The 16137-nt window shown below is 36.9% G+C and overlaps 1 protein-coding gene across 1 annotated transcript in view; it reads right to left on the bottom strand.

Annotated features, from left to right (window-relative positions):
- PTPRD (protein tyrosine phosphatase receptor type D) overlaps positions 1 to 16137 on the bottom strand; it is a gene marked incomplete at both ends in the record, with an annotated part of 283207 nt that overhangs the window by 215374 nt on the left and 51696 nt on the right. The window contains one exon of the mRNA XM_082497465.1: positions 438 to 583. Within this exon, the coding sequence (XP_082353591.1) occupies positions 438 to 583 (146 nt within the window). The remainder of the gene's footprint in view (positions 1 to 437; positions 584 to 16137) is intronic.

Genomic DNA, 16137 nt, shown 5'->3' with positions numbered 1-16137 from the left:
ATCAAAAGCAAACAAGTTTTGCATTTCCTCTTCAGCAGCAGGAACTACAATGTCCCTTTCATCTCTCTCTGCAACAGCGCTAAACAATTGTGGCAGCAGAAGCCGCAGCAGCCGAGGTCTGTTCGGTGCACACTGTCACAAAAGGAGGTGGCTTGCTCTCTGGAGACAGCAATCACTGCTCAAGTAATTAGCAGTCTGAATAGAAGCACATCAAGGCTCCCCAGTTAGATCATGCTAGTTTAGGACGCAGCAGTAGCAGTTTTCTCTTTAACAGTGCTATGCATAACCTCTTTGCGAAATAAAAACTTCACAAGACTGCTCCCACTAAACTATCCCCAATATTTTGCTTAATCGCTGATAATAAAGCACACATATTGGGTTTAGACATAAGGTTGGAATTAATGTTTTTCAGAGGAACAGAACAATGGACCTAATACCTCAAATCTCTGATTGCTGACTTTCTTTCCCTTTTTGTTCCAGACAATTTTAGGTCTTGGATCTCCTGTGGCTTGACAGATGAATGAGGCGACTCCTCCAGAAACCCCTGTCTGGTCAACGGGAGTTCTTGTAAACTTTGGTGGTGCTGAAACAAAACAAAACAAAACAAAACAAAATTAATCTAAGTAGTAAATGTAAACAAAAATAAGCCATGCCAAGATTTCAAAATGAAAAAAAAGAAGGAAATGGTTTGTTTCTCCAGCAACAGTATTCACCTGCAAAAGAAAGCATTAAAAAATAACTAAAAGGTCAGGAAAGTACTTACAGATTTTACTAGTGAAATTTATAATAAAATGGAAAACCGATAGCATCAGAATAGCAAGATCACACATTATATTTTATCACCATTACAAATAAAAAATCCAATTTGTCTTCCGTTGCGAAATGAGCTCATCAATCAGCTGGAATAAGATCATGATTCATGACTTGGTGTTATGATCACAGGATATCGTGAAAGGATTCCCACCTTTGAGCCATTAAAATCAGTGACATTTAGGAGAAAGCATTTGTAAGTTTGCAGTGGTGGAGGTAAATGACTACATATTAAGTGTCCGCGCAGAAAGGACTATAACAGAAGAGAGATTTATGCTTGGGCACAGTTTCACATACAGCTCCTGTTCACTCCCAAATTATCCTACTCTGGCAGAAAGAAGAAGTGGAAAAAGATCCAACTATTGCAACAACAGGAGAGTAGAGAGAAATGCAAAAATAATTTTAAATAATTTTATACATTTTATAAATTTAAATAATTTTAAAAGTAGGAAAAGACATTTTAATTAATTATGCTTTTTCCTTCCATTTCTGTTACAACATAATGAAAATTAATTTATCAGCCTTGTGGTGAAACAAAACTTTCGAACTTACACCATCACAACATGTGACTTCTAATGATTTAATATAAAAATCTATGAGATTATGTTTACCCCAGTACAGAAATGTTGAAGTGTTCCTGTAAATATTTACATCATTCTCTTTCTTAGCTGAGAAATTTTTAGAGATCAAACACACTTTAAGATGCTGATCTGAGTGATATGAAGTGAATACTTAGGACCAATAAACGACCAAAAATCCAGGTCTTTGCTGTGTAGTCTTTCTCAGTTTTAAGTTTTTACAGGTTGCTCTATAGCAGCTGCTGCAATTAATTTTTGCTCTCATCTTCAACTTCCGGCAGTCAGCTCCTTTCTGTTCTCAACCTCTTCGCTCTTCTTCACTTTCCTCTCTTAGTTCTGACAGTTATGTACTTGTACTGCACTATTTTTCGTTTTAAGTTCCTTCTCTTCAGTTCTGATGTCTAACCCCTTATTCTGCTGAACTGGTCTTTCCACAGCAGCTTTCTGTCAGCATATTTATTTAAATGTCAGAAACCCAGCAGACTACAAGTATGTACGCATGTAACACTGGAAGAAATCCTGAAATAATTTAAAATGCCAAGAAAATATGATGTGGTCATTGTTCTAGAACAAACTCAGATGTTGTTGTTAGGTTGATACATTAAACATGAGAGCATGCAGATTGTCCTAAGTTTACGAAATGAACTGAGTATTTTTTACCCTACCCCTAATGTGTAACATACCAGTAACAAAGATAATTTAAAAAAAATGCATTAAAAATATAATGTTCCTGAAAATCTGCATACTTTTTGCTTCAATGGAGATGTAAGGCAAAGTTGTTATTGCTCAACTTTTCAGAACGCTCCCGGGTCCTTGAACTACCCGCTGTGCTAATTTTGTCTGCTGAACATGTACCTGAAACCAAATGCAATGGCAAATCTGAGCACGGCAAAATAGCATGCCACTGCTGCCATGGGGAACTTACGAAAGAACTTCTCTGATGTCAAAAAATTGCCAAACGCATGCCAAATAAAACACACTTAGAGCAAAGAAACTAAAAACCCTTTCCCAAGTCACAGGCTTTATGCCTGGACCACAGAAAAGACAGAAATGTGTTCTGATGAAGAGCATCTGGGTTTCACCAAAACTGCCAGCTTTGAATCCTTTTCTATGCACGTATTAACTCAGCACTCTGATATGTAAAGAGACATGACTGAATCTGATATGCTGATATTCTGTGGCACAAGTTGTGATTGTGTGCCATCAAGTGAAAAATGATGCACTTCCATTCTCTTTTTATTCTTTTTGACATTTTGTGAATTCAGTGTTGAACTGCAAACCAACTGCAAGCAAAACACTGCGTGGGCAAGTCCGTCAGCACAGAGTAACTACGTACGGTAGCTCACAGGCAGCTTTTAAATTCTAAATTTAGGCCTCACTCATACATTCAGTGACTGCCCAACTGATAATTTCAACATCAATAAAACATCAAAACCTCGAAATCAATTATCAAACTGATAATTTCAACATCTCACTTCCTTAGAGACAAGGCCTGCTTTGGAAAATTTGCCAATTTTGCCATGCCTTACAATGGTTAAGGAGGGAAAGCAACTCAATTTCAGATCCATGCTGTGCATTCGTTCCTGCAACACTTCACTTAACTGTCCTGGGACCAGAAGAACTGCAGAATTTTAAACAAACAAACAAACAAAGAAACAAACAAACAAACAAAATGGCAACAACAAATGATAAGCAAAGACCATGTTGAATTACGTTAAATTAGCTCTTCAAAAAAAAACCCAAAACAACTAATCAACCAACCAAAAAAACCCACCATGTTCTATTGTTAGATTTTATATCCCTGACAGTCACCATGCTACCTATGGTTGGCACGCTTTTATTAATATGCAATATATTGTATTAATGGTAAAAATATTAAAAAAGATAAATAAAATGGAATCCCTTCCCTCCTTATCAGAGATAAATTCTTCATTTCCTGCAGTTCAGGTAAACACAAGAGAGCTTGCACTAATTTACACCATATGAAAATTTACCTTTCCTGTTGCTGTTGAACACAAATGAAACAAACAAAAAAATCCCCTTCGTCTCCAACATTGTGCAAACTGCATAGCTGTTTATCAAACAGTGCACATAGCAATGTATATGAAACTAAAAATTTTCCACCGAATTTAACTGCTGTTAGAGGTAAAACCAGTTTTCTGACAATTTCTTCATCTAGGAATGGGCCAAACCTGGTAAAGGACTCTAACTGCTATGACTCCTTATGAAAATTGCTTACTAGCTTCTGCAGAGCTGTATCTGCATGGTTGAGTTCCACAAATAGGGCTGAATACCTAAGGTGGCTTTCATAGCTACCTGGAGAAGAACAGTAATTTTCCAGTCCTATGTGAATTTTTGCTGGACCGACAAATAGTAAAGCTGTTGTTTGTTAACTAACAGCAATTGCTACGAATCATTAGAGGCAAAAGACAAGTGCAGTTGTTACGTAATGATGTAATTCCCTATTTGTAGGCATTTTTTCAAGAAAAGCAAGGGTTTTAAGCTTGTATGTAAAGATCACATTATTCTATGTAAGGACTGATATTATCTACATCAATAAAAAAGCTTCACATTCCAGTATAGAAGGGAACCGTGATGATGTTTGTGTTTCACTTAGGCCATAATCTAGCCGACAAAATAAGGTATGTGGCTGGTCAAATCTTCCTTGTGCATAAGTAATTCAACCCTGTAAAAAAACATTGCCACAACTCTTCTCCAGTGCCTAATCTTGAAAGTAAGACAGTTATCTTTGAGGTATCATACAAACAGAAAAGGTAAATTATTATTAAAGCACAGATAATTTTATCTGAAACAGTAAACTTATAGCAGTCCTGGACACTGCAGACATTTTAATGCATACAATGGCCCTTTTCAGCAGTTCATCTTTAAATTCACAAAATTAAATTTAATTTGGCAAACTCGTTAATTTCTCTGCTTCAGGCTCAGCAGCTGCACCAGAAGGATAATAATGTCTGCATGTTTAATGAGTGTTGTGAGGATAAACGCATTTATGGTCAAGAGATGCTCAGACTATGGTGATAGCAGCCAGCCAGCCATGGAGAAAGACAGGTACTATGCAATCCATCTTTTCATTATTCAATCAACACGTTCACCTCATTACATATAAAGTGACCATCATCAGTGTAAGGGTATGTGAAATCATAACCCAACAGAACCAAAAATGAAAAGTAGTATTTGTTGCCTTTATCTTTATAAAGGTTGTTAATTAAGGTTTGACACAAATTGTCTCCACAATTAATGTTGTCAGTTTCTTGACATTGATTCTGACCTAAGATGCTAGGCTCTCTGATAGCAAACACAATTACACTGCATACACAGTTGTGCTTATTAACATGAGGGCAATTTTGATTGAAAACTGACAACTATTTTCAATTTCCCTTAACAATCGCAGTGCAGAGTCCAACAAAAACTCCCTGCAGCACACTTCACTAAGCACAGCAATAATCTATATGGGAACCTTCCAGTGCAATTAAATCTGCCAAAATAATCTGATGTAATAGGTTACCAACTATGATATCACAGCCTTTCAGCACTTTTGAAACTCTACTTGGTCACATTTCAATAAAGTTACAACTAAAATAACAAAAGCGTAATTAAAATTAAAAAAAAAAAAAGTACAATCCAGTTAAAATCAGCACTTCATATTTCTGGATTTGAACTCTCTTGTGGGCATCATCAAAATTGCAGCATTATTGGCTATTAAATGCAAACAACACAAGGTATGATTGTTTAAGCTTGTTTACCTAGCAGTGCCTATTCAGATATTTGTTCTGATACTGACTTTTGGTACCTTGTCAAGGAAAAAAAAAATACAGCAGAAGATTTCCCAAATTTGGACTTATGAATAGTACCACAAGCTTTGTCTCCCACCCTCTGCTGGCTTGTTATGCACATCTTGCTGGGACTCTTGAGAAGCTCAAGTGACAATTATTGAACTATTGCAAATTATGCTCTAATATATGAAGGAAAACTGAATTTATTGCTAGCTCACCTTAAATATACTGAGTTTTAATTTGTTTTCTTTTAAGGAGTTTAAAGCCATAGAATTTAGGTTGCTGCTTCAACAAGCAGTCAAGCTGTCCCCCAGGAAGCACAGGAACTTCTGAAATAGAGATAGTTTACCACTATCCAAAAAGAAGCTGTCCTTTTTTGCATATTAATGCTCCATAAAATAGATGTATAACATGACACTAAAATAACTCACTTGGATTGGAATGTTTTCATAGCTTTGCACGAGCATAAGACATCTCTTTCTTCTCCTTCGCGCTTCCACATTGTCTTTTGTAAGTTAAAGTACAATTCTGAAGTAGTGAACGGAACTGACTGATTCATATTTCATCATGTTATGGAATTACCTAACTGTTTTAATTTTGCTCTTCTATACTCTGTGTTCTGCTTCGAGGACACGTAATGCTTTTGCTCTGCACTCAAATAAAATGTCTGACAAAAATGTTTTTGAAATTAGTAGTTCAGACCCCTTCTTTTGACGATTACTGAGAGCTATTATTGTGTAGAGACATTTTTATGGACATAACACCTCTAACTAAGAGATGAATATGAGGACAAGACTTCCCCTTCTTTAAAGGTAAAGTGAGAGCTAATGAGATGTCTGCAGCCCAAGTACAGCAAGCTCAGCATGCGGACCTTCTACGGACGTGATATATAGACAATGCAGACTTTAATGCCTTTCTGTTTCTGGACTCTCTCTTTGGGGTGTATGGAAGTTCCTAGCGTACCATAATTCAACTTACGATTAAATTTTATCACACGCTTGAAATACAAAAAAGTTTCCAAAATCAGAATAAAAGACTCCAGAAATCATATTCTGTCATATCCTTATATCCATATCATATCCACAAAGACATCCGAAAAAATTAAATATGCTAAGATGTTTCTTTCAAACACCCCATTTACTTGTAAATTAACATATACTGATGTTTCAGGAGAATTCTGAAAAATTACAGTCACTTTTTGGTTGTAAAGACTTATTTTGTAGCAACAAAAGCTGGAAGATGATACAGTCACAACTGTTCCCATGGAACCTTTTCAGCTGACACTCAGAAATGCAGGTTGAGTGCAGAGTAAACAATGTGACCTGGCAGGTGCCATGCACTTTGGGATACTGCACACACACTATCACAAGAATCACTGTCACTTAGTTTAGAGCTCCTATGTATTACTGGTCTAGTGACATCAAGTTTCAGTGGGGTATGTGACTGGACTCATTCCTAGTTATAAATTCTGAAGTCATTCTTCCCATGCCAAATTATACACTCAGAAAATTCCTACATGGAGTGCAAAAAAAAAAATAAAAAAAAAGGGAAGGAAAAAAAAAAAGAGTAATAGAAATACCCTTTATTCGCCCCATGTCTCACTTTGCAATATTCACTGCGTCCCACTGACTTATCAGGAACTGCTATATATTCGAAGTAAACAGGCCATAAACTGGTTCACATTCAATAATGGTGAAGGCCCCTGTCCTGGTAAAAATGAACAAATAGGCAAATTTTGCGTGAAATCTCAGCCTGATACTGTATAGATACATTGCAAATTACATGAGTTATTATTCTTTTCACAATTCCTCTAGGAATTAATATACAAAAAAACCTGTTTTTTATATATATCCATAATATTAAATAGAAAAGCTTTTGTGCTCATTTATTTATTAAAAATAATTTTCAAAGCACTCTTTTACAGCATTCACTGCTAATTTACTCATTAATCATAATTTGTGACATCAGTTAGACTGATCATTGTTATAAGCAATTGTTTTGCCTTAATTCTAACCTGCACTTACAGTGGACCTGCAAATTGGCTATGTAAGAAAGTTAATTAGCTTTTTATTTCTATAAGCATGAGCGACAATTTGTACTCATGAAATCTGCATAAAGAAATCCCAAAGTTCCAACTGGTATGTTCCTAAAGGCTCTTGTCTGTCAGTCACAAGCTGGTGACATTTTCCTGTTTCTCACCATAAACATCTTAAAACTGCATCATCCTTTCAACCTTTAGCGAGAAGAATAGCAACAACGCAATCTTCAAATGCCATCATACTCTGAGCAGCTGAATAGTTTTGTTATCCTGTAAATCAAAATTACCAGTTTTTCATCTTTGAACAACTAAATACAATCCAGCTAGGCCAACTAATTCCATCTGAAGACCTTGACCCACTTGGGTCACAAAATTTTTTTGCAGGTACAAATACAGTTTTTTCCAAAATCCTGGGTGAAGGAAACTAAGCTATTTCACTTTACAGGTGTCACAACATCTTCTTAAAAAACCAGCCCCTACAACAGTGCTCATAAAATCTTTGTAATATAATAAAAATGTTTATGTCCTCACCTTATTTCTGCTACTTGTATTCTTCTAAAAACAAAAGCACTCAGAAGGAACAATTATGTCAAAAAAGTCTGAGCGTATTTTGAGGGTCGTGGGATTTTTTTTCCAATTTAGCAGTCATCTCCAGTTCCCAAGCCTTCAATCAGCCAGGGCATACCCACCCTACAAATTTAGTAAGCAGCTCAAAAAAAGATTATCACTTCCTCATCTCTCAAGGAAAACACATTAAAAGTCAAACCTATCTTTATGTTTCCAAATTTCCTGCAATGTACAGTGTCAGTTTATTAGGCTGACCATTGGGCTTACTCTTCTCTGAAATACGAAATCTAATGACATACTTACAAGTAAGGCCTTACAGGTAGAATAGGTAGGTTACATTTTCCAAAAGGTCTAATGTTAAAATAGCACATTCCTAATTTGTACCTCTAGGCTGTGCAAACCTTGGTACCAGCTCATTTCATTGTGGATTATGTATGTTTTTTTAGAGAAAGACATTATCTGAGCCCTAGGGACACAGGAGGAATACAAACCGACAGAGACAGCAGCAGCAGACATTTATTTGCCAACTAACATCATCCCCTCAACCCCTCACTCCCCCCTTACAGTTTATAATAACTGGAAGAAAGAAAAAAGCTTTCACAAATATGAAGAACCCTATGTGAAAAAACTGTTAAAAAAACTTTTATTAATACTATAGACTAATACATTTATACCCTAAGTAGGACGAAGCTGAAGAATTTATTGCAGTGCTCTTTCTTTTACAACTGTTGCAGGCAACCTGATAACAATTTAAGTTGGTTTTGTGACAAACTATTAGGACACTTACTGTAAAACTGAGACCAGCCATTAACTACCTCCTCGGCAGAGCATTACCACGCTAAGCCCAACGGGAAGCCAGGGCTGACGGGCCACCAGAGTCAGCCTCCTCAATGATCAGAACAAAGGAGAAGGCTCCTGAGGCCGGACCAGCTTCCACCCCCTATCTCCTCTTGCCTTCAGCCCGCAAGCGGTGTACACAGCTCTACCCACCAGTGCTACACACCCATGACCTTCACTACAAACTTTAACCTTCTTTTAAATACCACTACAGAAAATTAAAGTTTTACACATTTGTTCCTAAATCTCCCCTTATTTACCCCAGTGTCTCTTCAGTTGTTTCTACACAAGAATTATGGTTTACACTTGTTTAAGAAAAGAGAATCAGGACGCTTGGTTCTAGTATTTGATTAACCTGAGCACTGAAAGATGTAGGCATAGCATTAAGTACCCACTATGCAGCAAATGCACAGGAGGGCAAGAATTCTCTTTTACTCTTTCCCATGCCTACAGGAGTTCCAACACTGTAAATTCAACCCAGCTGCACATATACCTTTAAGTTATACACCAGCACACGTTCAAATGCACAACACAAAACAAACAAACAAAAAAGGTATAAGCTTGTGTATATACATAGTATTTACCACATGCAGTATATGTAAAATCTGGGTGGGGTTTAATCTACCTGAGTTAGAAAGAGGAACTCGCTAGTTAATCCAGTACTAAGCCTTCTTCCAGCAGCAAATGAAAAGCATAAAGCCTCTTGAATCTAAAAGGTTAGTGACGTGCACTACTTCATCCCCCAGGAACATTACGTAACCTTGTCATATTCACTAATTTAATGAAAGGAAATTCCGCTTCAAAGCTCTCTACTGCTTCTTTTTCAAATTTTAATGTCTGCAGACTGCATATGAATTATTTGGTAACTGAGAGCTGACACTCCTTTTCAATGTGCAAAGTAGAAGCAGCAGATCTCAAAATGCCATGCAAGTTGATCTCCTTCCAGAGGAGTTTTGCTCTAAGAGAAAAGGGTGAATAACGATATCCCACAGGTAAGAGTTTCAATTAGTGACTGAGAGTATCTGGGTTATGACTAGAGAGATGGCCTTTATTGGTGTTTCAGTCCTACTAAAACCTTCAAAATACAGGTACCAAAAGTAAGAATAATAAAATTGGGGAACTGCAACAACTGAGTGAAGCTTCCACTCATTTTTTTATTTATCTAAACACAACAAAATGCATACTTAGCCATTTATACACAGGGCAAATTATTATTAGCAACTGTGAAAGCAAAATCACCTATCTAATGATAAGACTGACTCAAAGATAAAAGAAACCATCAAACTCTACATATTAAATATGGTTCAGTGTTAATGCTTGACGTGGCACCCATATAAGCAAATTCATCATAACTCCTGTTCAAGCAGAAGAGAAATTACTAAATTCTGCCTGACAACAGACCACATGATTTACTTTCATCTAAGTATCATCCTTCTTTTCCAACACTAGAGACAAACTGCCTTGCTACCAATAACCCAAGTGGCCAGCACATCAAAGGGAAAAGCATTCCGTTACAATCTGTTACTATGCTCTGTCAAAGTGACCTAAGATGGTAATCTGTTGTACTACATGCCTATAAGGGTGAAATGCCTTAATGTTATCCATGTACTGTAAAATCATCCCTAGCCCAAACCAGCTGAAGGTAAAAACAAACAAAATTTATAAAACTCAAAATACATATGTTCTCAAGGTTTATAAGGACATGGGTGATGATAGAAAATTCAAAGCCATTCAATCTTTCTCTTGCAGTTACCAAAACCAAAAGACCTTCCTTCTCCACTTCCGTTTCCAGATAAGGCGAGGAAGTTTACTTTAGGGACCAAGCCCTTGGCCAAATACTAGTCCCCAGCCTTCATCCACAACAGATGAAGAATATTCTTAATCTGTTCCTTGGGTGTACGAAGGTGACCTTTAGATTCACAGAATCATAGAATGGTTTAGGTTGGAAGGGATATTCAAGATCATCCAGTTCCAAACCCCCTGCCATGGGCAGGGACACCTACTACTAGACCAGGTTGCTCAAAGAACCATCAACCTGGCCTTGAACTCTTCCAGGGATGGGGCATCTACAACTTCCCTGGGCAACCTGTTCCAGTGCCTCACCACCCTCAGAGAGGAAAATCTCTTCCTAATATCTAATCTAAATCTACCCTCTTTCAGTTTAAAGTCATTACCCCTTGTCCTATCACTACATTTCCTTGTAAAAAGTCCTTCTCCAGCTCTCTTTTGGGCCCCCTTCAGATACTGGAAAGCTGCTATAAGGTCTCCCCAGAGTCTTCTCTTCCCCAGGCTGAATAACCCCAACTCTCAGCCTGTCCTCACAGCAGAAGTGTTCTAACCCTCCGATCATCTTCATGGCCCTCCTCTGGACCTGCTCCAACAGGTCCACATAAACCTGTCAACAGGTCCATCAAACCTGTCTCAAATATAATAACTGACCTTCAACTTAGTGACAAGGTGGTTTATATCTTCTCTTCTGAAGCATTCTGGACAGAATCATGTCCTGTGCTGGTGGCAAACACATAGTCTTATACCTCTTTGTTTGTTGGGTTAAACTCGTAAACTGCTGAGGAGCAGGCTGTTGTTATTTGGGACAAATATGTGTGTGTGTCTAATCAAATCTTATAGTCCATATGAACATAGACAGTTTGGGGCATTAAGGGGTTTAAGATGACTTTCTACTTGCAAATCAGCATTAAGAGATGGCATGACTTGACATAAGAGTAAGTTATTGAGCTAGACTGGCTAACATAAACATATCATTAAGCTTGCTACAAAATAGAAAAATACGAGTTAGTAGATTCATAAATCTTTCTTTCTTTCTTACTAAGTTAGAACTACTTCATGCCAGAACTTGATAAACATCTCTCTCTCCATCACTTGTAAAACAACATTTACCATTTGCCTACAACAATCGATTATGTGAAACCTGAATCAAGCGTCCAGCCAAGCAGAGAGTATTTGTCCCTCTCACCAACAATGCTGCGAGAGCTACACAATGCAGCCCAGCTTCAGCTGTTCTAAAGTACAGGTAAGTGTGGCCTGTAAGATGAGACATTACCGATACATAAGCAGACATTCATAAACTAGGTCAGAAAACTGTTTATAGGTATTAAAAAAGATTCAGTGACTAAAGGCCCCAGTTCCTTACCTACAAGTCACTTAAGATACATCGGTATGGTTAACACAGTACAATTAGCCTGCTCTGGGATATGGTTATACAGATATAAAAGCACTGATTAGAATGTATTTATGCTGGCACTATTTTTAATACTGTGTGTTTTCGGTACTACACAAATGTGCTACTGTGTATAGCTCCTGCTGTGAATACAAGCTCCTACAAGTCACATTTTGTTGTCAGCATCCACAATGCACTGCCAGTATGCAATAAATACTACTCCTAAAGTGCAATTTTGAAGTTAAAACTGCATCTGCTCTATGAACTTCTTCTGCAGGAGCTAATTTGCTCTAACTCCCCTCCAATAAAGTTATGCCAGCAGAAATTTTGAGTGTATTACATATAATACTTTCAAGAATGTGAGAACTAAAACCTCACATAAAGGTATGCACAACAAACTTGTAAGTAGCTCAAAAAGTCAATTAAATAGTAGATACTCAACCAAAAGAAACATATCACAACATAAAGGTAAATCTTTAACTACTAAAAGTCCATTTCTTTTTTAATTCTGACATGTGACAGCACTTCGTACAATGATGTTCTGCAATCTATTACTAAAATCACCAAAGGGTACAATTATTTGACACCTTGCATGTTGCTGTAGCGTTGCACTTGCTTTATAAGAATCTTGCATGGTTATTCATGTTACATAAATTATTTTAATATAATTTTCTGTGATTAAAAATACACCTAAATAGATAATTCTGGCCCACAGCTGTGTCTACTTTATACGTATCTCATCTATATTGCGCCAAAGATATGTTCCGTTCTTCTCTCTTTAACATAAATTTACTCTTCTCTAGAAAAGAGATACCAAGAAATCATAATACTGCATGGAACTGAGATTCAGTGAAGGCCATGCTATTTAAAGGAGGACATAATGACAAATTCAGGGTGGAAGAGGGGTATGAGTTTTATGTGTGGCCAGATATAATGCTGTAAGAGGAAATCTTACACTAGCATTCTCCAGCTCCTTTTGCCATTGAATAGAAATCTTTTCTGTTTCTCAGTTGAAGAAGCCAGAAATTATTTTGTTTCTCATACAGGTTATTTACAGTGTCAAAGTTAAAAGCACTCCCAAGTGCTTATATATGGTATATACAGATTGTGAAGGGCCTCACTTTTGTTTGGTCATCTCCCTTTGAAGGGATTCCCATCACATACCACAGTTCTGCATTACCCTCAATTAAGAAAATCAACAGTGACCCAGACACAGGGACTCTTAGTCCATTCTTAATCCCCTCTCATGCGCTGTCCTTGTCTTATGCTCTTCTTTCTCGATCCACACTTGTTCTGAGATAAAGACACCGAACTGGAACTGCCTAGAACAGTTCAGGTGTGTGATCCCGAGAGAGTTCGTGAAGGCAATACAGAATCAACAAAGTTAATCCACCTGGGCTTTATGTCATGCCTTATCTATGCAGCAATTGTACTTTTACAGTGAAGGACGCCCTGTAACTTGGGACCACGACTGTGTCACTGAAATACCGATACGCAGAGGTGATCTTAGTGGGGTCTGAAATGCATTTTCAAATTAGTGATTTGACACTATGTACTTGCATTCCATGATTTCATCCAATCTACTGTTTTTAAGGCATACTTGGTGTTTTAGAAGATTACAAAATACAATCTTGCAAGAGTTTTGCAGGACACAATGAAGCCTTTTTTCTTAAAAAAAACTAATTTACATTTGCCCTGTCATAAAGATTTTCACTCTGAAACCTCTACTGTAGGTGGAAACCACAATTCATGCCCATCTTCAAAATAAAAGTAAAAATTACTGAAATATGACTACCAGTAAGGATTGCACTTTCCGTTTTTCTTTCACAGGCAAATATGCTCTTTCCAATTATTGTAAAAACAAAAAGTAGTATCAGTCCTAGTCACAGTTCCCTTCTCACTTCATATCTAAGTAGTAAGAAGACTCAGGAATCAAATTCACTGAAGTTCGGTCTCAAGAGACAAAACTGGAAGCCAACAGCACTGAAAGTGACAGTTGGCTACTGGACAGAAGGGAGGGCTGAGAGCCAAAACTTTGTAATTCTAATCCCATCTCTGCTAATTGCTTGTTGTTTAGCTTCAGGCAAATTACTTAACCTCCATGTCTCTATTTCCTTACTTCCAGGATTATGCTACTTACATATGTCTCAAAACATAGGGAGTAGTATTATAGTGGCTACTGGCACTATATTTACAAAATTTGTGTAAAGCTTTGTGCTCATGCATTGAACAAGAGGGCTGAAAAATGTTCCGGTTTAAGCCCTATCTACTTTTAACAAGGATTACACTTCTATTACGGTGAAGGAAAAACAGACAAACTACACTCAAATCTTTAGCGTGTCAGTGAAAACTGGTAGCTATTTGGCAAAGTTATTAGTCTTTGAAAATTGCAGTCCTCTGCATATCAGTATTGCAAAATGTTGGTTTAATTAACACTCTTTTCTCTAAGGAAATCAGCTTACATTGCGCAAGTGTACTAAATAAGAACTGCTCATTTTGACACTGAGAGGTATGTACTGAAAGCAGTTATCTTCTGTGAAAGGATAATAAATTATTTCTGAAAAATATATTGCCCTGCATCATAATTCAAATGCAAAGGTGCATAATTAATATTGTGTGTGTCCATTTTGATAATAGAATTGACCGTTTTAATTATGCAGCCATGTTAATTATCATTTTCACTTAAAATATTCATTTATATAACACTAAATATGTATCTCTATGTTTATATCTAAGTGATATGCATGTTCAGATATTAGAAATTTAGGAGAACTGTATTTTACATATCAGGCTTCAGCAGCCTCTTGAAAGTGTACTTTAAAATGGCTGAATGTTTCCTGAACAGAATTGAGAACCTGAGTTTGCTATCTATGAAATCAAGTTTCTATAGGTCTGAATCCCAGTGGCACGTTCGAAATGTAGAAAACGTCTAGGGATCGATCATTGTACTACATCATCAAAGCTACAGTGTGCTCATAGGAATCATATAAAAGCAGGGTAAAATCTACATTGTTGCAAAATTTCCTGATTTTTCTCTGATTTTTCCTCCTGGATATAAGAAGGCAACCAGAAATAAATTTATCACAACAAAACTGAAACTGTTGACACAAATGGATGTGAGGTTAGACTACTGAAGCTATGGACACAAAGAACATAAGAGGTCACCAAAAGGAACACACAATAGCTGGGTTCAAATATCCAAACACAAGAAGAATTGGGCTGCGGAAAGACAGGAATAAGAAACAAGCTGAAAACATGGTTCATTTCAGGAAAAAATGCTGAAAAGCAAAAAAAAAAGCAGAAATTGCTGGTCAAACAATGCAGAGGGATAACCCAAACCAAGATGAATTTCAGGTCTATTTAAGATTGAAGTAAAAATTTAAGTAAAAATACTATCTTTATATATGAATATATAGCCGGTCAGTCACATAAGTTAATTAAAAAAGAAAAATGTTTGAAAGCTTTGGCTTTACTATGTATAAAAGTTGCCTGCTCCCAAGGGCTCTCTGGAAAGTTGTAATTTACTTTTTGTGTTTCTTTAACATGCAATGCACCGTATAGAATAATAGTAAAACCTCTTGAATGAATTACTGTATTGTTCATAAATCACAAGAATCGATTACTATGTGTATTGTTCCTTCACAGAATGCCTTCAGAAAAGCAGCTTCTGGAGGTTCAATAATTTTGCATATCACTGTGTCAAAAGCTGGCACAGAACTCGAAAAAATTCTAATTAGAGTTAGCAATAAATATTTAGAAGTTATACTTTGATGCTTTCACTTCTAATAACGAGCCTCTTTCTCAAAGTAGACAGCTTTCAAAAAGCTCCAGAAAAAAATAAGGTCTTTGAAGCTTTTGTTTTCATTATTCTTAACAGTACTCTTCACTGTAATAATACAATATAATGCAATACAGGGTACCAAAGTGAAAGGGAAGTGGGGAGAAGAATCAATATATAATTATTACTGACAGAGACGGAAATCAGCAAAGAAAAGCCCATTGGAGTGTCAGATGTATTTTTTTATGTGTTTGGCCCCAGCAACAGAGTTCATAATGAAGAAATACAAGGTTTAAGTTTTCTGTGTGCTTTCTCCCTGCTTCAGTAGACAGCAGTATGGTATGTCCGTATGTACATGCTGACCTTTTGTATCAGACTGTAGCATAACACCAGCAGATATGACAGACTTTTTGCTGTGCTTACTTAATTAGCTGTACACTGGTATACAGAAATACACCTGCTGGGCAGGGTTAAAAGAAGTATAGTTCTGACTCTTCATAATACAGGAGCCTGTATTGGTCAAGGAATACCGACCTGTGACATTCTACGTGACAGCG

The sequence above is a fragment of the Vanellus vanellus genome (genome assembly GCF_965231255.1).
Source record: "Vanellus vanellus genome assembly, chromosome: Z".
NCBI classification, from domain to species: Eukaryota; Metazoa; Chordata; class Aves; order Charadriiformes; family Charadriidae; genus Vanellus; species Vanellus vanellus.
The sequence above is the reverse complement of the archived record's forward strand: the minus strand, read 5'-3'. Positions and strand labels throughout refer to the sequence as shown.